The 22,944-nt window shown below is 35.3% G+C and overlaps 1 protein-coding gene across 5 annotated transcripts in view; it reads left to right on the top strand.

The window, feature by feature from the left end:
* si:ch73-103b11.2 (myosin phosphatase Rho-interacting protein) overlaps positions 1-22,944 on the top strand; it is a 42,795-nt gene that overhangs the window by 2,619 nt on the left and 17,232 nt on the right. For 2 of the 5 annotated variants that reach the window (XM_059525172.1, XM_059525174.1), the window contains exons 2-13: positions 3,163-3,240; positions 5,444-5,509; positions 11,872-12,023; positions 12,581-12,665; positions 13,624-13,677; positions 14,210-14,387; positions 15,827-16,535; positions 19,617-19,779; positions 20,064-20,171; positions 22,111-22,167; positions 22,287-22,355; positions 22,431-22,520. In XM_059525172.1, coding sequence (XP_059381155.1) covers positions 3,163-3,240; positions 5,444-5,509; positions 11,872-12,023; positions 12,581-12,665; positions 13,624-13,677; positions 14,210-14,387; positions 15,827-16,535; positions 19,617-19,779; positions 20,064-20,171; positions 22,111-22,167; positions 22,287-22,355; positions 22,431-22,520 — 1,809 coding nt within the window. The remainder of the gene's footprint in view (positions 1-3,162; positions 3,241-5,443; positions 5,510-11,871; positions 12,024-12,580; positions 12,666-13,623; positions 13,678-14,209; positions 14,388-15,826; positions 16,536-19,616; positions 19,780-20,063; positions 20,172-22,110; positions 22,168-22,286; positions 22,356-22,430; positions 22,521-22,944) is intronic. The other 3 variants (XM_059525173.1, XM_059525176.1, XM_059525175.1) reach the window with 2 other exon arrangements.

Below are 22,944 nucleotides of genomic sequence, written 5' to 3'. Positions count from 1 at the left end.
TGACGTGGCCTCCGTTTGCCATCTGTCTCACTGTATAGGTTGGATTGTTATCAAAGAGAGAAGTGATGAGGCAAAGAAAGACTGAATATTTGGACGTGGAAGCAAGCGCTTGTGTCTTTGAATGTGAGGGAGAAAGCCGGAGAAATGAGCCTCACAGCGGCACAGAAGTCTTTTTTTAGAAAGCACTTAGAAATTGAGTTGACAGTGAAGTGAATCAGGTCTTTAGCACCTGTAAAGGCAGTCAGAGTCATATGTTAAGAGTCTTATCCTCATGTTTGTGGATCTTATGTTTTTCTAAAGGTTCAGATTTGAGGTCATAACCTTCCCAGCAAATTTCTTTTGCATTTAATTCTAATTTATTCTGTCTTCTTGCTGTAAAGAAACCCATTCTACTTCTGAGATGTGATGTATTTCTAAACGAATCAGAGATATTTGATTATTAAAAAGTACAGGCTTAATTTTATCCATTGAGAAATGTCTCTGAATTACAGGTGTTCGAGTAACAAAGAAAAAATGGAAAATTATGTTTTTGTTTTGGTTTTAGAAATTATTATTTTAGAATAACGTTGAGGGAGTTATATCCACTGCTTTTTTAGTCTAATGTCAAAATGTTACAAATCTGAAAAATGACATGGCAAAACAAGAATAAAGTTGTACAATTTTAATCATAGTGAAAAAAAATGCAAGCTCAAATACTCAAAAATAAAGTCATAGCATTATATGAATAAAGTTGTAATTTTGAAAATCAGGTAAAAATTGCAAGATTAAAGGCATAGACATACAAGATTAAAAGTTGTAACGTTTTGAATATGGTCAAAACTATGAAAATAAAAAAAACATAAATAAATTCCTAGCATTACAAGGTTAAAATCGCAATATTTTGAGAATGAAGTCAAAAATATGAAAATAAAGTAATATAATTATGAGGATACAGTTATGCAGTAAAATTGAGAATAAAGTAGTATGTTGTGTGATAAAGTGAATTATTTTATTATATAAAAAACCACAATAGTAGGAGAAACTGCATCATTATTACAATGAATATAATGCCTCTTGGACTTGTGCAATATACTTCATTCTCAACATATTCATATTAAATATAACTTTATTCATATTGAAACTTTATTCTACTAATGCTACAACTTTCTTGTAATATTAAGACTTAATTTTCAGAATATTACAGTTTTAATCTCAGCATATTACGACTCTAATCTTTAGATCTTCAGTCAGTTTTGATTTTATCTTGACATAACTAGGTTTATCTCCAGAGTGCAGAGTTTTATGCATACTTGATGATTGCATTCAAAATGATATTCTTTACTAAACATTGCAGTACTTAAAAAAGCTGCGCAAAGACCTCAGTGCACTGTTGTGTTATGAATCGATTCACTTAAATGCACAGTTTGATTCAGATGTAGAAACCAACAACAACATCCTAGCATCATGCGTGGCATGCATTGCTCACATTGTCATCAGAAAATGCAAAACCTTATGCTAGCTGTTGTTGTTCAGGTGTCATAATGATTCAGGTCCGTCGTTCTGTCAGACGTCAATATATCCATCTCTCTCTCCCTCTTTCTGTCTCGCTGCAGTTGGTCAGGTTTTTCCAAGTTGTTCATTCCACACATATTTATGTCCATGCTTTTTGTCATGCTATTAGAATCCACCCTCCCCCTTGACACACACACACACACACACACACACACACACACTCTCTGTGAGACAGTCGGCGCTCAGTTCTGCTGTTATGAGAGAAAAAGGGGGGCTGTAAAAATAAACAGAACAAACTTTAACCATTGAAGAGGAAAATCTGGCCTACATTAGCCCTTCTCTCTTTCTCTTTCTCTCTCTCTGCGTCCCTGTCCGCTCCTCATCACTGATTTCCCAGAGCACAGAGTCTCCCATTAGCAGGAGATCAGGAGAAACTAGATTTGCATTTCCTGAAGGAAAAGCATAGTCTTAAACTTGTCGGTACGTTTCATTTTCATCAGGCTGTAGCAAGCACAGTTCACTATGTCATTGTTATTGAAGAATATTTTGAATGCTGAGCTTAAGTTTACAAAAATCAGTCTGAAACGATGCACGTGCTGTTTAATTTGTTTGGGTTATTTAATTGCATACGTTTAATATTAAGGGTTATTTTTGGAAGAGTCAGTACAGTGAAGCTGTGCAAGAACTAGAAGAATCAATTTCACTTTTGTCTCTTTCTTCTTGCACTTGATCTTACTTTTTTCTAACGTTTTTCTTTTGCCTAGACGTTTTCACGGGCCATCGTTCAAGTTGTCAAACCGACATTCCTTTAACCAGACGATAAACTGGCATTCATTCGCTCGCTCTTTCTTTTCCATACCTTAGGAGAGAAAAATCAACTCGGATCTCTTTAATTCCTCATTTGTTTCTCCCAGACAGACTGAAGTGTCCTGCTTTTCAGATGTTTCTCCTTAGAAAAAAAGACACTTATATAATCTCATGTTTCTCTTCTGGAGTTTCAAAAGAGATTTCAACTTAACTGGACAAGATTTGCCAAAAAAAACAAAACAAAAAAACCTTGACCTATTATTTTATAGCTTTATACTTTCTTTATATCAACTGTGGTTACATTTGTTTCTCTATTGTAGGAGCAACGAAAAAAACAAGTTGGTACTAAAATGAAATCTATCTGAGATCTCCAGTAAGTCTGCTGAGCTTTGGAAGAGGAACCTTAATTTTCCCCTAGCGTTTCATTTTTCTCTCATGCGTGCTTTCTTTGATGTTTCTGTAATATTACAAATCCGTCCGTCGGCACTTTGTTGTGCAGTCACAGGAGGGTCACATGCAGAAAAGTTATTCCTGTTTTGTTGCTTTTCTTTGGCATGTTTCTTTAAAGGTGAAATGTGCTTTTCAATGTTAAGATACTTTCTCATATCCCAGGGTTTCACATACTGTAGGAGTGAAGTCTGTTCCACATTGCAGACAAAAAAGACCATCTGACTGACATTTAAAACAACCAACCACAGTTTTTGTTTTTATGTGAATATATATATATATATATATATATATATATATATATATATATATATATATATATATATATTTAGGAGCAGGTTTTTTTATATAAAAACTGATCAGTTGTTTTGAATCATGGTCTCATTGTTTTTACATCATATGTGTTTCATGTTTCAGGCAAAACCCATCTACGGTGGATGGCTGCTCCTGGCACCTGAAGGAACAAACTTTGACAATCCTCTGCACAGATCACGGGTTTGTATAATTGCTCTGCATATGGATTATAATGCAGCTCTACACTTATGTACCTAGCAAATTCATTTTGGCAAAACTATTTAAGAAAAAAATTTTTTTTTTAGAGATGTTCCAGAAGGTGCTTTTCAGTCAAGTTTAGTTCTTACCTGCATTAAATATGGAAGTCCAGGTCCATATTTCAGACCTATACACATACACATATACACATACATATATATATATATATATATATATATAGATAGATAGATAGATAGATAGATAGATAGATAGATAGATAGATAGATAGATAGATAGATAGATAGATAGATAGATAGATAGATATAATTGGATGTGATTGTTAATAAAATTAAATAAAAAATTCAAACATTTCAGAAACTCATTAAAAACTCTATTGTGCTTTGATTACGATGTTAGTAAAATAATTTAAGATCAGTTCTAGAGTATGATTATTATATTGTCTGGTCTTATTTTAAAGCTATATTTATGAATGTTTCTTTTAATTAATTTAATTAATTATTTATTAGTCAGTTATTAATTCAAAATGTATGTTTTAATAATTATGTAATATATGTATTATGGTTAATTATACATGCATGTCATTTGGTCTCTGGAAGTTTGGACATAAAAAAAAATCCATCTTAACAAACATGTGGGATAAATTATGATCGTTAGTGCAGTTTAATATATTCAAGAACATATAAGATGTCATGCATAATATTTAATGCAACAAAGGACCAGGGTCCTCATTTATCAACAGTGTGTATGCACAGATGTGTGGGATCTTATACATAGGAATGTGTGTAAATGCTTACGCAGAGAATCTAGTGGTAGAATGGTGACACTACAACAAGAAAGTGCTGTCGTATGTGTCCTTTAATTGCAAATACTAAATATTTTCATATTTCAATTTAAACATTTGCACAATTAGAGTGAAAAGCTATGAAGGACAGTAGTCAATTTGAAATGTAGTTATATGGTCATGGCTGATCTTTGCTGGAAGATTTGGCGAACCATGCGTTGCGCAGAGAACTTGTTTCCAAAGAGCGCACAGATCTGTTTAATGAGAACACAGAGTGGCTTCTTCTTCGGTGAGGACGTATATGTTCACGTGATAATAAAGGGAGGTTTTTTATCATCATATATGGTTCATTGGAGGGATATCTGAATGAAAATGACCAGGAACATGATCGAGCATGGTGCTTAAGAAAATGTGGGATTTATTAACAACGATTACTTACTGGTGCACACGTTTGCACATGTTTGATAAATACAGATTTCTTTTGTACTTACAAACATTCTAAATTTCATTCGTAGGACAACATAAAGAACCTTTTCTATGAAATATTTATAAAGAAGGTCACAGAATTGTTTCTCTATTATCACACATTGCTTTTCTGTGTGTTTACTGTACAGTATGCGTGCTTGTTAAGGGACGAACGAGTCAAGTGTGTGTGTGTGTGTGTTTGTGTGTGTATGTGTGTGTGTTTACTGGATAGTATGCGTGCTTGTTAAGGGATGAACGAGTCAAGTGTGTGTGTGTGTGTGTTTGTGTGTGTATGTGTGTGTGTGTGTGTGTATGTGTGTGTGTTTACTGGATAGTATGCGTGCTTGTTAAGGGACGAACGAGTCAAGTGTGTGTGTTTGTGTGTGTGTGTTTGAGGGGGCCGTAGAGTCGCTGACTCACTCTCATTCTCTCTCAAGCTGAACTCATGAGAAACAGCAGGAGGGAGTTTGTGGGATGGGAAACGATTCGACAGCAAACAGGAAATCACAGATTGACAAACAAAATGGAAAGATGACAAAAATAACCCAAAGTATATGTAGTATATACAAGTATGTACGTGTAGGATGAGGTGGTCAAACAAATGGCTATTGCTAATCTCCAAAGTCAATAATTAAATAAATATACACAATATAGTGTGTTTGTAAATAAAATTAATTATTACAAAATATTTACCCCAAATGAACATATTTGGAAACCGAAAATGTTTATTATGTGAGGAAAATGCCAGTTAACTTCTGTAAATCAGTCATGCAGGTACTATATCAATCAGCCTGTCTGTTGATATATACATTATCCTTTATATAAACTGGCCCTGAAAAGCTATTCAGACACTTAAGTCAAACTTAAAACACTTTCCAGATCTAAAACATGAAGGTGGCATCACTTTCACTCATGCAGTGTTAATGTCTTCTCTTGCAGAAATGGCAGAGGCGTTTTTTCCTTCTGTATGAACATGGACTCCTGCGTTACGCGCTGGATGACATGGTGAGTGTGTACTATTCTCATACGGTTGTGTACTTGTTGCCATGTTCTGTCTGCAGTATGTGGGCGGCTCTGTGTGGACAGACCTTCAGGGTGTTTATGTTGCTGCCTGTGTTATATGTTGTGTGTGTTTGTATATGCATTGTTTGGTATAATATGGCTGGATTCAGGGATTCATGATGCATACTCGTGAGAGAGAACACGATGTTCCTAATGGCATACTACTTCATTTAGTGCACAACTTTAGTCGGATTTTTACAGCATTTGAAAGTATTTCTTTCATTGAATATTTTGAAGGATATGCCAAGTTCAATACAAGTTCAGCTTGTCCTTGTTTTTCTTTAGAAAAACCAAAATCTGGGTTACAGTGTATGTGAATGGGGCCAATTTTTAGAGGTATAAAAAAATTTTAGCTCTTAGTTTTATAAAAGCACTTAAAATGAAATTTTATTGTGTATTATTTGAGTTGTCTAATCATTGTAGTAATTTCATGGTCTTTTTAGGGTTTTAGGTATTGTTTTTTTTTTGTTTACTCAAAACATATGATGTAAGATTGAAACATTGATTACTTAAAAATGTTACAGATTGTCCATTCACTTCCATTGTAAGTGCTTTGCTGTAAACCAGATTATTCATTTGTTTTTGTTTTTAAGATGTTGACGTTGTTTTTTGTGTGAAGTAACTCCACAAATTGAGCTTAATTTGTACTTAACCAGGAATATTCCTTATCTTCTTGGCAATGATGGCTGAAATGATGGATATTTTGACTGAAAAGGCATTTCATGCAAGCCATTTCAGATCAAATAACTCAGTCATAAGGTAAATCTAGAATATCATTAAAGGCTTTCATATACAGAGGTGTATTTTCAGCTGATGGCTGGTTCCTCCTCTTCTGTTCGCTCATCTCATTCACTTCTCTTTCATCTCTCTTTCTCTCTGAGAGGACGAGGGAAGTGAGTGATGGACATACAAAGAGCAGCATAAAAGATGAAAAGCAGTTTGGCTCTATTTGCATTCATGCGTGTTTGTGATTGCTATTAAGCACCACTTCAGCCCACACGTGATCGTGAGTTCTTTTGTGTGTGTGTGTGTGTTTACATAAGTGTGTGTCTGGAACTAAATGAACATAAAGTCCATCATTGCTTAACTGATGAAGGCCAGGTCCGACCTGGCTTGGATGATGATGATCTCTATCTGAGTATGTATGTGGGTGGGTGAAGCCGCGCTGCATCCGAAAGCTACCCACAATCCATCTGTGCCCACTTCCCTCCTACACTCAGACATCCAGGAACAGAGATGAATGTACACATTACTGGGATCTCTCGTTCTGGAGAAGCGCTCGCAGCCGAGAGAGAAAGAAGAACAAATAAGAAGTATTTGATAAGAGAGTGATAATATTCTCTAGTACATATGGACTGTAGTCAGATGCTGGGTTTAACTTGACACAAACTAGGCTATGATTGATGGACATTGCAGTCAGTTGCTTGTACTGTTTCTTAGGTCATGTCTAATCTTGGGAAAGACTAAAGTGAATGGTAACCAGTGGCCAGTGCACAAATTGTAGTATAGTCCATTACTGATTGCAAATTTCATGACTAAAATTATAGTTAGTAACGATATCTGTTACATTACACATTTTAAATTTTATAATCTCACTACTTCTGGATTACTTTTGACCCTAGTCGTTTACCACATTATTTAAATAGCATAATCTTGTATTAAAATATATTATATTTGTTGTTATAGTGCATTATTACATCAAGGTTTAATGAATAGCTAGTAATCTCCTTAGTAGTTTCCTTAAAAGTGAGAGATGTTCGACTGACAAATTGTTATTTTTTTTGATAATCCCTGCAGTAAATTTAAATAAGAAATAAAGTGAATTTCTGCATTTTATGTGTTTTAATGTAATGTAGTTGTAATATGTAATTACTTAATATGAAGTAACTTGAAATAAAAGAAAATATAACTATTCAATGAAAAACCTGAATGAAAATGAGAAATGTTGCATTGCCTACAAAAAAATTACATTTTAAACTGAAGTACTAAATAAAACTAAATCGAAAAAAGATTAAACTACACTAAAAGTAAACAAAATGACATACACATGCAACAAAATTACTAAAACTTAAATAAATAAAAAGTTATAAAAAATGGAAATAAAAAGCTAGTTCAAAACATTAATAAATTCTGTAATAGAACACAAATAATATTAAAATAACACAGATAGAGTCTTTGGTTATTCACTTTTAATCACTTTTAATTCAGACTAACAGCACTGCTATTTGTTTAACACACACACACACACAGACCCTCTTAAAATGCTTTCTAATGCAGATGATTTTGTCGTGTGAGTTTGTGTTTTGATGTCATCAGCAGGGTTTCGGTCCCTTCAGAAACAGGTGCTGAAGTGGATGAAAAGGTCTCGTGAGAGGTCAGGATGTCTGGTGTTGACTGGACGCCTAATGCTTGAACACGTTTAGAGTCTTACACAATATTTAGAGCTGCTCTTCAGCATGTGTTTCCATAATGACCACTCAAACCCTACTATACAGAATGTAGTGTAGCTGTGAATATTACAAAACATGTCTAAGAAACCCCAAAATCTACAGAAAAATAAGCATAAAGGCTTGTTTAGGACCATCAAGGATTATTCAGAACATTAAAGGAAGAATTCGGTCATTGTTTAATCACCTTTCATGTCTCTCCAAACCCACATGACCTTCATTCTTCAGCAGAACACAAAAGAAGATATTATGAAACAATTACTGTTTTTGTCAATACAGAGGAAGTTTGTTGTTGTTTGGACCCCATTGAATCTCTTAAACTGTCCCTTTTTTGTAGTTATAATTTGTTTATTTGTTCTCATTTTATTACTGACTGTTCACTTATCTGTGAAAATATTAAGCAACTAGTTTTTGCTGTGGTCCCGATGAAGTGCTTAGTGTTAAAAAATAAAGAAAAATGACCCGATCTGTGATTCAAAGCGTAATATGATCCGAACTGAGAGATTAATGATCAGTTGCACCACTGCTCTCTTGACTTGTTATTTGAAGATTAAATATAATCACTTAAGTTTTTATTTTTATGATACATTTACTTATGTTTGCTAAATAAATTGTAACTTTTTACATTAAGGTTCCATTAGTTACTTTAGTTAGTGAATTAACTATCACTATCTAACAATGAGCAACACATTTATTTAGTGTTTATTCATCTTTGATAATATCATTTAATAAAAAATACTGCACGGTTAGTTAATGTTAGCTGAGCTCCATTAAATAAAATTAACAACCTTTGATTTTAATGATGTATTAATAAATGTTTAAATGTACATTTTAACTAAGATTAACAAATGCTTTAAAAGTATTATTCTTTAACGGATGTGGTTTACAAATGTTAACCTTGTTACCAAATAAACATTCGACATCTGGTAAACTGACCCAATATACGGATTTGTACATCTCAATAGGAAATACAACAACATTAAATTAAATTTTAAATGGACTTTAAAATGAAAATAAAATTGTAATATACAATTTGAAACATGATATTCAATTGAAAAAAATGTAGGATGGTGCTTTAGTATTATTTTGTGTCTTCCATATTGATGTATGCAATGAGTTGTGAGTACTTTCATGAATTAATCAGAATGTTCGGCTACATAATTAATTCATCTGCATTTTTAAAATCAGTTGACAGCCTTTTCGTCTCCCTGTCATCCTCTCGTTCACCTTCCTCTTCCTCTGCTGTCCGCCCCCGTTGGACTTAGAGCCATGAGAAAGAGAGAGACATGTGTAGGAGGGAGAACAGGATGAGAGGAAGATTACAACAGAAGCCTGGCTGCTATTTTCAGACCAGTTGCATCTGTGTATGAATGCATGCTTGTGTTGCGATTAAACGGCCGGTTATTGAACGTACATGCTGTAATGCATGCTCTCAGTGACCCGTTCATCAGAATCGTCCCCTGATGCTGACCTGTGGACATGGCTTTGTTGAACACAGATTCAGCAATCTCTTTGTGTTGCGTAAAAAAAACGCTCAGTCAGACGGGCAACGTTCCCAGAGACACTTCTCTAAAGACAACGGGACGCAGAGCAGCACTAGAGGAGTTTTAATGTGATTTATTATCATCACAACGTTCCCACTTCATTCGCATGTCTTTTTTTTCCTAGTTTGAGGCAAAATATGTTAGATAATAGTGAGAATTGGACTTTAAAATAAAGTGTGTCCACAATTTTGTAATTTAACTTATTAAATAAACCATTGAAAAAATATGTTTTAGGTCAAAGGTGATTATAGATAATGATTTCTATGAGTAGTTGACAAAGTTTCAAGAAGTGTCCTGCTGTAATCATTGTAACATTCTATAATTCACCTGAATTCACACCTTTGTTTTTTAAAGTACAATTATTTTAAACAAAAAAATATTTTCAGGTGAATTATAGAATGTTAGAATGATTACAATTTAAATGTTAAAAATTAATTTTAAAACTTGTATGATCATTAAATGGGAAGTGTTAATGAACTTATTAGTGAACTACGTTGAGTATGAATACTTTTAAATGAATTTGTTAAACTGCAGGACCACATATACTTTCAGACGTGGTTTCAGATCTAAATGTCACTTTTTTTTATTATTATTATTTTAAATATGTAGGACCACAATGAGCACAGGTTGTGGATGAACGAGTTGAGTGGTGGTTAGTTAGTTGGAACTAGTCTGGCAGTAAATAGAGGGCAGAAGTCAAACACAATATTTGTGCTCGAGGAACTTTGATCTGCAAATATGATTCACAGAAAATCAGTCTGTAATAAAATGTTGTTGTTGACTTTGAACATGAACAGTTCAATGTATGTTGCGAACAGTATTTTAGAATAATAAATGAAAATGCTCGATCAGAACTTATGTCATAATAAATATGTTACTATATGAAGCAGTTCACTCTGAAAAACAGAAAGCAAGCAGCTGATAGATGTCAGGTTTGGTTAGGCCACACGATAAGGGAGGTGAAGAGGTTTTTCTGGCTGCGAGAACCCTGCTGGGATTATTACGTAGACTAAAACCCCCCACCGTCCTTTAAAAATGGATGATGTCTCTTTTATGGAACTTGAATTTGTCCCATGATGCCTCAGCAGTCTTATCTGCACCTCCGCTGTCATCACTCAGATGTGTCGGCATCGTGTCATCAGTGGTTTTAAAACAAACAAACTCGTTCAACAGCAGCACCGAAGTGAAACACGGTAAACAAGCCATTAAAAGGAAGCTGGAAACTCAACCTTGGAAAAGAAACGCCTGTTTTTTTTTCAGGGTTTTGTGCTGTTCGTCTTTCCAAATTTCTGATGAGTATGTGTGTGTTGCTTGGTCACTGTTTCTGTGTGTGACAGTCTTTCCCGTTGAAAGAGTTATTGTGTGTGTGTGTGTGTGTGTGTGTGTGTGTGTGTGTGTGTGTGTGTGTGTGTGTGTGTGTGTGTGTGTGTGTGTGTGTGTGAGTGAGTGAGTGTGTGTGTGAGTGTGTGTGTGAGTGTGTAAATGCTGGCTGCACAACAAAGAAGGAATTTTGCAACTGGTCTTGAACCAGTAGTAAAATATCGAGAGATGTTGTGAAAGAAGGTGAGAGAGAAACTTGGATGAGATCGTCAGGGAATGACAAATACAGAGAGAATGAACCAGTTTGTGGTGTTTTTGTGGTGTGTGTTTGAGGGAGGTCATGTGCACCATGTTTACACAAACACACACGTTTACTTACAGTAGCTACCTAAATGAGCACGTAGCATAGACTTCTGTTGATTTGATATTTAGCCAATTATAATTAAAATAACCTAACCATAATTCTAAAAGAATATGCTCTTTTTTTAAATGTAATTCATAAATCATTTGTCAAACTAAACCCGTGTAATCACACACATCTTGTCTGACTTCGTCAAATGATGAATTGGAGATTTTGTTGTTGTTGAGGCTTTTTCTGTACAAAACATTATTCATGACATTGTTTATGTAGTCATACTTGATTAAAATCAGACATAACACATGTGATTGGATATATTTAGCTTGAACTGCAGCTCAAAAGTCAGTTTTAATGTTTCTGAATGCTCACTAAGGCTGCATTTATTTGATTAAAAATACAGTAAAACATAATAATTTTGAAATATTATTACAATTTAAAAGAACCATTTTCTATTTGAATATATTTTAAAATGTAATTTATTCCTGTGATGCGCAGCTGAATTTTCAGCATTACTCCAGTCTTCAGTGTCACATGTTCTTAAGAAATCATTCTGATATGCTGTTTGAGAAACATTTATGATTATTATCAAATGTGTTTATGTATCTACTTGTGTGTGTGTGTGTGTGTGTGTTTCAGGCCAGCACTCTTCCACAGGGCACCATAAACCTGAATCAGTGTGTGGATGTTGTGGACGGTGAGAGCCGGACGGGTCAGAAACACTCGCTGTGCATCTGCACGCCAGAGAAAGACCATTACATACGTGCTGAGAGCAAAGAGATCATACATGGGTTAGTTACACACACACACAGATAAAGAATCATTCATTCATATCTCACAGTTTATCATAAGATAATTTGTCACAGTTTATCAAATGATGTGATGAACTTCTGAGGGACCAAAATGTAAATTTAACATCCCACGATTAATTATGTTTGAGAAAAAAAAACATCTTTTCCCTTTCATTTCTGCATGCACATTCTCACCTTGAATTTAATTTAATTTGATTTAATTGTGACTTGCATGCATTTAATCATTAACATTTACTCATTTAGCAGACGCTTTTATCGCTTTTATCCAAAGTGACTTACAGTACATATGTGGAATATGCAATTTATCATTATAAATATAAATCATTATATCCTAATTGAAAGGACAATTTGTGTTTATCTCTGTTAAAGCTTGATATGGGTTTGGTTTTAGACAATAAGTGAAGTAATGACTAATATATGATCACTCACTGATTGTAATTAGTGAACTACACTCATCACAGACTATATAATTATATAAACAATTATTAACTAATTGGTGTTTTGAAATAATTCCCAAGTGTTGTTTGTGTCTTAAGGTGGCAGGAGGCTCTGATGGTGTTCCCACGAACCAACAAACAAAACCAGAAGAAGAAACGGAAAGTGGAAACACCAACGCCACAGGTACACGTATATACAGATCCACCAACTCGAGAGGTTTTAAAAGAACAATTTCACCCATTTTCACCCAAGCATTTTTGCCAGTATATTAATGGGTAACTTGTTAGTCCTCCAGCTAAACCAACACTAGACCAGAATTAAAAAGACCAGCGTTTTTATCTATTAGAGTTTGGAATTAGTGTCCTCGTCTGGTTGTAAAAGATGTGAGTTTTGCTGTACAAAGCATGAGATTTGTCTTTATTCTTGAACTAAAATTACAAACTCACACACACACACACACACACACCTACATGCAAAACCTTGCAAAGTATTTCACTCACCTCATTCGGTGAATGACTGCAAAAAGAATTTACTCTGGAGTCTGAAGGTGTTTCTTCATCTTCATGCACAGGTAGCTCAGAAAAACCCTTATTTATATTCCTTAGATAATATGGTTTATTGGCTATGTTTGCTTGGAAAACCAGTACACAAATTAGGAGAAAAGTTGATCCTATCAATTTATATATATATATATATTTATATAGGAGGGTGGGATGTTGATCAGTACTGGCTTGGGATGGTTGTCAAGATGCATCTCCGCCAATGAGAGCATTTGGGGAAGACCTAAGAATGCAGGCCCAACTGAACCGCACTCTGTCCCACCTTTTCCAACCGAGCCAAGGACGGCTAAATGAATGACACGTAGTGATCACACTAGTCAAACGAACTTGGCTTTTGGGTCACTTGGCTTTTGGGTCAAATGCGCTCGGGCACTGTTAAGATAGCCTAGTGTTGAGTACACCCTTATTCTCCCACATCCCGCACACACAAGTCTCTACTCGCCCATCAAGTTTTGTCCTGCGCAGCACTCTGTTGCTCAATCCTCTAATTATTACATTAATGAAGCGTTTTAAGCAGATTGTGTTTGTATCGTTAGGATTGCTTTACATCTGCTCTGACCTCTTGACCTGTGTTTTGTCAGGCTGCTGATCTGCTAACAGGTCATTGCTCCCAGCAGAACATCAATGGCTTTATTGTAAGTCCAGAACCAGCATGATCCAACCAGTCAGAGTGCAGCACAGGGATCTGATCAATACATGAATTCTGGGTGTTTTTGGAAACCTCATCGTAATTTATCTAGTAAATGATTCTCATGTGTGTGCTTCTGCTGGGACGCTGGGTGGCTCACGCAGGCGTGTGTGTGTGTGTGTGTGTTTGTGTTTGGTTTCATGCAGAAAAATGCACTGAGTGACTTTATGATTTAATCAAAAAGGTATTACTGGGCGGTCAGGTGGAAACAGGAAAGACACAGACTCTAATCTGCGAGTGTGTGTTTAGTGTGGGGTGTGGTGCTGAGTGTAAATCAGCGTGCGTATGAAATCATGGCACAATAGCTCATTTGTTATCAGCCTGCAAGTTTAGACAGTTACATTCATGTGTGTATCTGTCTGCACACACACACACATACACACAGGTGTTTTTGACATCAAAGAGCTCTTTGTTCTTGACTATGGGTTAATTAAATATTATGCTTGTCTGTATGTCTCTTTCTTTCTCTCTGTGTTCAGGAGCCAGGTCCTGCGAAGGTGACGGTCACCAGTACCAGCAGCAGTATGGTGTGTCTCCCCAGCACTATAGCTCACGCAGAGCGAGTGCCATCCACCAGGGCAACCCTGTGGCAGGAGGAAACATGGAGTCGAGCCACTTTACCCACAAGCTGCAGCACCGGCAGCCTGAGTCAGATGGGTACCAACACTCAGAATTCATTAGAAATGAACAAAAACAAGGTTATGAAATGCTGTGTGAACCTGGGTGCCAGTCATTCAACCAACAACATTTTAAAATCCACAAAATACATTTTAAATTAAATTTTGAAAAATTGAACAGAAACATTCTATATACTCAAGTATGCATGTTCAAACAGCCACTCGACACACCTTGGCGACTTCATAGCAACCACCCACAACATTGTAGCAAGTTCCAAAAGTAAAAATCCGATTCATTTGTAACTTTAGACCTTTAAAGACAGACCCACTGTGAGCTAAAAGTTTGTTGTTTGTTGAAGACATCAGTCTGCATTATTTGAACTGTTCATCTTAAAAAGCAAAATTCCTATTGTTAAAAGTTCATTACTCCTGATTCTGGCACCAATCAGAGAATTAAAACAAGGAAAATGCACCGAAAAGAACTCTTAGGGCCCTATTTTAACGATCTAAAACGGTCTAAAGTGTATTGCATTGCACCAGGTTTATGATAGGGCCCCTAAGCACCAGTCCACTGCCTGCAAATAGCATAATCAGTCTACTTAAATATTTGTATATATGTGCATATTTTGCAATAAATGCAAAATATGTTTTCTAAATACACAATCAATGTCTTTAAATGAATAGTTTTACATTCATTTTTTGATTGTCATTCACAGTGCCTCATGGGATTGTAGTTCTTTCCCTGATTAAAGCCTTTAAGGTCACAATCTTGTGCCTCTGTCATTTTTTTTTTTGCTTAAAAAAAGAGTTTGTACTGTTGTGATTTATGGCTGGTCGGTTATGTTAATGGCTTATAACTCTTAAACAAAGAGGTTTTAAAAATCCATATGGGAGAAATGAATGGGAAAAATGCTTCTTGAACCAAGGCCTCAAAAAAAAAATGGGCGGACACTGTTGCATTCTGTTGTGGTGGTGAGTTTTGGTCATATTTTCTTCATAATATCTTGTTAAATATCTACTCTGACTGTAGCGTCACATGCCATCATATTCAATACATGTGATTATAAAAATGATTTACATCCCCAGGAAACTGTCTTTTTTTATCTTAAAGGAAAATGTCCACTTCACACATAATACAATCAATTGACCTTAGATTCCTGGGTAAACACATTAAACGAAAAGAACATTTAATTACATTTGCCCACTGCCATCACAAAAACCACAATAACCATCATTTCAGACAAAATTCTACAGTGATTGTTACCTCAATAAAACTGCGGTAACCTGCTGTTAGTCACCACTCTTGTTATTAAACTAAATGACAGATTTTGAAAACGTCTTACACTGGCTTGAAAGAGATCCCAGATTCATTTAGTATGATTTTGCAGTGGTAACTAGGTATTTTGGCAGCTGTAATGTTACCCTGGTGTATTTTTATAAAGGTACTGACTGTGATTTTTCATTCTTTCTCACGCTCAGATTCAGTAAATGCAAGTGCTGGTCGTAAGCCACGGGTAGAGAGTGGATATTTTTCCCTGGAAAAATCGAAACCCGAAGAAGACGAGGAACGGCATCATCATCGCCAGAAGGAGCAAGAACCTTCACCACCACCACATCTGCAACAGCAGCATCTGCTTTCTTCCTCCTCCACCACATCCTCTTCTTCCTCTCGCTCCAGGTATCTCTCCTCTGATCACAAGCTCTTCAGCTCTCCAATCAGCTCACACAAACACACGTCACATGACCCACACAGCACTGCTAGCACACAGACTTACGGCATTGCACATAATGCCTGCGCTCACAAACACAACACACAGAGACTCCGCAAATCAGAGGAGCACGTTCTAGCGCTGGATTCCCTGCCCTCTTCGGATGCAACTTTCTGTCCCTTTCCCAGCCCAGACCGGCTCTCCAGTCCAAACTCACATGCAAACGTCCTCCCATCGTCCCTGTCTTCCTCTCAGAGCTCTTTAGACTCTGAGCAGGGTCCGGAAAGCTGTGTGGGCAGAGCCTCGGGCAGGGCGGGGCGAGGTGGGCAGGGTTATGCCACCCTGGCAGATGTGCCCCGAACGCGGAGACTCAGTCACAGGGATGCATACCGATCCAGTCAGAAACGGCAGGAGCTGCGAGCGCGCACGAGGAGCCCTGGCAGGGAGGAAGTGGAACGGCTGTTTGGACGTGAACGAAGGTGATGACCTTGTACGGTTACATTCACATGCATCTTCTTAGACAGCGTCTTTATAAGTAACTGACTTGAAAACTCTACATGAGTGGAAGCTCTTGTAATTGGCACGCTTATGGCTGGGACACACCAAGACGACTTCAAAGAAACATATACATTAAGTACTAGATACTAACTAGAACTAGATAACTTGAAACAAAGAACTGCAAACTAAAAAGTGCAAAAAAACATTTTAGGCTTAATATTTAGGCTTAATACCCATATTTAAAGGGTTAATAATAGACATGAATATAATTAACGAATAACATTAATAATATTATTAATAATATTTGTAAATAATAATATCAACATTTCATACTATCAATGATATTTTAATAAAAATTAAATGAATATTAACAAGTAATATTATAACAAAATTACCACTAAAAGCATAGTCTACTCAAATACTTGGTTAAATAATTCATTTTTTAATTACATGTATTTTTTTAATTCATTCTGAATAAAATACATTTTGCTCAATGTATTTCAATAGAAGTAATTGAATTGCGTTATTAACATTAAGTTAATACTTGATGCTCTAATTGGCACAAAAATACGCAGCACACCCAAATATGTGGTGAAGTTGCGTTAAGAGTCTATCTGTACTTCTGAGTATAATCATCTAATAATTTAATTTATGCGACAGGTTACAGTATCTATTATTGGTACTGTGCTAATGATGCCTAAAAATGCTGTCTAGGTAGATAAGTCATTAGAGTTTGTACCAGAGCCAATGACACACATTCTACTTAAATACACATGCATTTAAATTGCGTAAATGAAATGTTTGTTAAGAGACGTTCATGTTTTATAGCATCATTAACCTAGTTCATAGTCTGATTGTAATTGAGGAGAGACAGTTCTGAACAGGGAACTTAAGATACGCAGCTACTTCCCCTGCAGTATAAACACAATCTGCTCGTTCAATCCGAGCCAACACGCCTGCTGTGTTTACGTCTCAGAGCGAGCACGAAGGTTATATCTCCACCTGCTGGAGCCGGCAGGAACAACCTGTCAGTGAGAGTCAGGACGAGCCAATGCAGAAACTCAGAATCATGACATTCATCTCATTCTTGCAGCTTTAGCACCACCTAGTGAACACTGTGTAGAACTGAACTTCCAGCCTACTCTCTCTTCCATTTTGTTGGAATCTCAATGCAGTCCTGAATGCTGTGCAGTTCAGTTCTGTATCTGCGATTTAAAATGTTCTGCACTGTTTTCCTCTCATTTCAGATTTTTCTCTCTCTCATGCTTTTTATTTGATCTATTTCTTCTCTTTTTTCAGGGATTCTTCTGAAACTCTGCACTTCCTGCCCTGTGCCGCGCCCTGCCACGCCCACTGACACGCCCACTGCTTACTTTCATTCCACCTGCTGGGGCCAAACTATAACACACACGTACATCTCAGAATCAGAGACATAAAAACAAAGGCCTTTTTCACAACGCAAGCAGCACATATTTATTTATTTTGGCCACCTAAGCAGCACAGTGATGCATAGATGATTAAGCAGTTTATAGCCTGACCTTAGGGTTTGAGTTACATTTAGCTGAGATTTGTACCATTTAAATGTAAATGTGATTATGTAAATTCGATTTTGGATACTTTTATTAAATAATAATTTTCAGGCCCCTCCAAATAAATATTTTATACTAATAATATTCATTTATATATATATATATATATATAATTTATAATATATATTAATATTAATAAATATAATATATATAATTATTTTTTTTTATGTATAACAAATAGCTTTAAGTAAAAGTACAGCTCCGTTAATAAAGTTTTTATGAAAGAAGTCTCTTCTGCTCACCAGTGCTGCATTTATATGATTAAACAATACAGTAAAAACAGTAATATTATGAATATTATTACAATTCAAAAGAAATGTATTCTATTTGAATATATTTTAAAATGTAATTAAATTCTAGTAATTTATTTCAGAATTTTCAGAACACACAAATTAACATAATAACATTAATGTATTGCTATAAATAAATAAAAAATTTAATTACAGTATTGTATTTTTGGTAATGTCTTATATCAAATAGCATTGTATTTTAATGGTTGTGATACACAGGTAGAAGGTTTTAGGATGTAATTCTTCAAATTTTTTGAATTAAATCAACAATAAAATGGAACCATTATGTTGGTAAATATGAAGGGGTGAAAGAAAATGATCTTCATTTATCTATTTTAAAGAAATTATATATTTTAATGAATTATTTTAGTGCTGTGCATCAGAAAGGCTGCGTGAAAACAATGCATGTATGCTGCTGCTTCATTTCGGTGTGAAACAGGTGTAAAAGATGAATTATTACTAACACATGGGTGTACACAGGGACAAAGACTGATTTCTGTCTGGGGTTCTGCTCATGGCTCTTGTCGCTGGTTTCCTGTGTCTGTCCCTCTGCTCTACCATCTGCTCTTATAAGACAAACAATCACAAATCAGTGACATGCTAACATCTCAGGTACTCGCTGTTGAGAAAAGCCTTACAGGTTCAAACACTAAAGAGTTGCTGCATTATAAAAAATATGGCTAAAATTACATTACATCAGCTTTGAATGTAATTCATTAAAACAGAGCCATTCTGAGTCAATCTAGAGAGCTTTAACATCATAATAGAGGGAAAACAGTGAGAAACAACTTCCAGCCACATTTCCTGTTTGATTTATGACCGTGTCGAGGTCATTCACAATGGTCAGTTTCAGCTGACTAACCAGAAATTAACAGAGGAAGTGTTTTTCCCATCTTTCCATGAAATATTCTCCAGCATCCTTCCTCAGTAGATGTAAACATCCCTCAGTGTTAGACAGAAATGTTGAGTGCATTTATTGCTTATTATTGAAAATGAAAATTTTTATTATGTATGTGCATTACCAACCTAATGAATTATCCATTGCATTTAACTCAGTTTATGGTTTATAGCATTATTTTGGAGTCAGAGATAGAGTATGAAGATCTGTGATGAAAGGAAAGCATGTGTTTATGCGATATTTTCCCATTGTTTCTCTTCTGACCTCTCTGGGTGTTTTTTGCAGCAGACGTTCACAGGTCATCGAGAGATTTGAGTGTCATGACACTGTCAGCACTCCAGAGCAAATGGACACAACTAATTCTTCAACAGACCCCGCCCCTTCTTATTCTAAAACAGCCAATCAGAGAGCAGGACGCAATGAGCGACGCCTCTCCAATCAGAAACAGGTACTTCTTTAACTTTTTTTATCTGATTTAACTGCATCTGTTGAAATTGATGTATAATTTGCAGTATTTAGCACTTTGTGTGCAGGAATGAATAGACAAACATTTTCTAATGTTTAGTGAATTGTTTTGTATTGTTAAAGCAGTAGGCCAGTCCTAAGAGCTTTTAATCTCATCCAATCGGATTTCACAGTCACTGTATGTTTTGTTTATGAAATTTCAAGAAGGCCTAATAGCAGTAAAATTTCCTTGAATTCATTAATTTCTCTTCTCTTAATCTGTTATAGGAATTTTCACTGGATTCAGCTAAAGGCCGGACAGATGATGTTTCTTCACTAGCTGGTTATCGCAGGGCCAAAAGTCTGGATCGCAGAGCCACAGAGACACTCATGACTGTAAGACTACACATATAACACACATAATTGTCTTTTAATCGTGGCTATAATTGACAAGAATTTTTAATTGCAATTTTGTTTATACGGTAATGTATTTTATCATATAGCACTGGTTATGATGCATGACATGATCGTGAGGTATCATGATTTTAGATTTTGTTTTATTAAATTATAAACAACAAAATGTAACTTATGTAGGTGAATATTAAGGAATAATTTAATTAAAAATATAGTAAATAAATCAAATAAAAATGATTTATTTATACATTTTTTATTATTTTAATTGAATTAAAATCAGATAAAAATTCACCATATTGTACATGTTGCGAATATATAGAAATGTCTTTTTTTCATTAAGAATAAGGTGAGTTTCTTTTCAAATAATGCCACATCTTTCAGTATCATCGTCATTTAATGTATGACTTTAGTCAGAAACAATTTGTTGTGCATGTCTGTGTCATATTTTAATGTACATTACAGTGTGAAAGTCCCAAAGGGGGCCGTTGAAAACTGATGTGCATGACCAAAGACTTACTTGACCTCTGGATCAGCTTTCCTTTTCTGTGTTGCTGTATTTCATTAAGATGCAAGAGTCTATGACTATGATTTTCACAATAAATAGTTCACCTTTACATTGTTGGTTAGAAATAGACCGCATTACATGCAAAATTAAAAATCGTATGGCATAGTACTCATACAACATAGAACATTTTTAAAATAATAAAAAAATATATATAAACACACTTAAGTTTATATGAAACTTGCATACATATTTTTATATAAAAAATATAAAATTAATTTCTAATTTAAAAAAAAAAAATATGTATGCAAGTGTCATATAAACTTAAGTGTGTTTATAAAATATTCTTCTATTGTTAATTACTCTTAAGAACACAGCATAATTATTTATAAGGAGTGTCTGTGTGTTTCAGCTGTTAGTACTTCGTTCATACGAACCCAACCCAGAACCACTAAACCACCCCTGATTATAAATAGCATTCGCTCGAGTGTTAGGACCAGAGACCCCGACACATGCCCAAACACACACACACGAGAACACAGATTCATGTTCATACACACAGAAAGACGGCATGCAAGTCAGAAGCTTGTGAAGAACAGGTCACAGATGAAACTCAACAAGACTAAGGTACTGTGAACCTAACGGCTAACTAGCAAACGGCCGGTGGGTGTGATCTCAGCCCGACTGGATCTGCTCTAAACGCCTGCATTAGATGGTAGAGGGTTTGTATTATTGTTGGTTGTGGTATTTTAGGTTGTAGATTAGTTTGTATACTGCTTTGTGAGGTTGCCACTGCCTGTATTTGTGCGGGACCCTTCTGACTGGGTTTTAAATGCAGAATCTCTTGAATATACACTTTTATTATTTTCCATATTTGTTACGTTGTACTAATTTTTTGCATATTTAATGCATGAGTTACATTATTTTTTGTTTAAGATATTTTAACTCTTAAATGTCTTATTCAAAGGTGTTTATATGTTTCTAATTGCATGCAAAGTTTTTTAAAACAACATTTCCCTAACTCCTTTTTATATAGCAAATAGATTAAATATCATGAATTGTGAACAAAAATTTTACATATAAAATATGGCAAGATATGATTCTTTTTTCTGATGGTCTGAAATGAACTGGCTACAAGATAAATTATTTTTGAGAGGCAAAATATACTTGACTCACCTGGTTTCATTTAAGAAACACAATATTTTTTTTAATGTAAACAATTTCCAGTGAATTATAGCATTTAATTAAATGAGTATCAAACTGGATTAGGTTTAAAAAATACTTAATAAAATAATGTATTTTTCAATTGAATATTTAATCTTTTTTAAATAAACAGTCCCTGCTTAAAAACATTTGTTGCAGCACTGTGTGTTTTTTATTAATGTTGGTAGTTTATTAATTTCATCTATTATTTTTCAGCCGGACCTGCTGAACTTTAAGAAAGGATGGATGACCAAACTGTACGAAGATGGATTGGTGAGTCTAAAATAATTTCTTCAAAGAGTTTTTCAAGCCAGGAATTGATTTCCTTGTGCTTCATATTAATATTTAATATGGAGGTTATTCAAAAAGTTTGTTCTGCTTTCGTCTCTCAGTGGAAGAAACACTGGTTTGTTCTGACCGATCAGAGCCTGAGGTTCTACCGCGACTCCATCGCTGAAGAGGTACGTGTTTTCATCAGCCATTAAACTAATTTTTTGATCATGTGACTGTTTAACGATGTCCCTCATGTTTCTCAGGCTGCAGATCTGGACGGAGAGATCGATCTGTCAACGTGCTACGATGTGACTGAATTCCAAGTTCAGAGGAACTATGGCTTCCAAATCCTTGTGAGTAGGACTGGTATAATGTATATACCTATGCATTTACCAAAACTGCTTAATGAACCACATCAGGGCAACAGACAGGACTATTTTAGCTCACCATAACTCATACTTCAATATATGTTTCCGCCCATCCCCGCGCTCTTGAGGTATTGATGCTAGACAAATATGTCTGGTAGGTTTGCAATGGTATGTTTTCCCACCTAAATAAAGCTGAGGTGATGTTATCTGTAACCTTAACGCTGTTCCTCACTAAGCTTTGTTTCATCACTAATGTCACCTGATCTGTCAGCAGCTGTGACATCATCACATCTCTATGAAATAACACCCTTCAGGTCCAATGCCACACATCAGACGCTCGTCTGAGACTCTTTCGACTCCACAATGGGAAAAATAGATGTATTTTAATATCAAATAGTTGTTTTCAATA

The sequence above is a fragment of the Carassius carassius genome, chromosome 35 (genome assembly GCF_963082965.1).
Source record: "Carassius carassius chromosome 35, fCarCar2.1, whole genome shotgun sequence".
NCBI lineage: Eukaryota > Metazoa > Chordata > Actinopteri > Cypriniformes > Cyprinidae > Carassius > Carassius carassius.
Note: the sequence above shows the minus strand (reverse complement) of the source record. Positions and strands in the feature narration are given on the sequence as shown.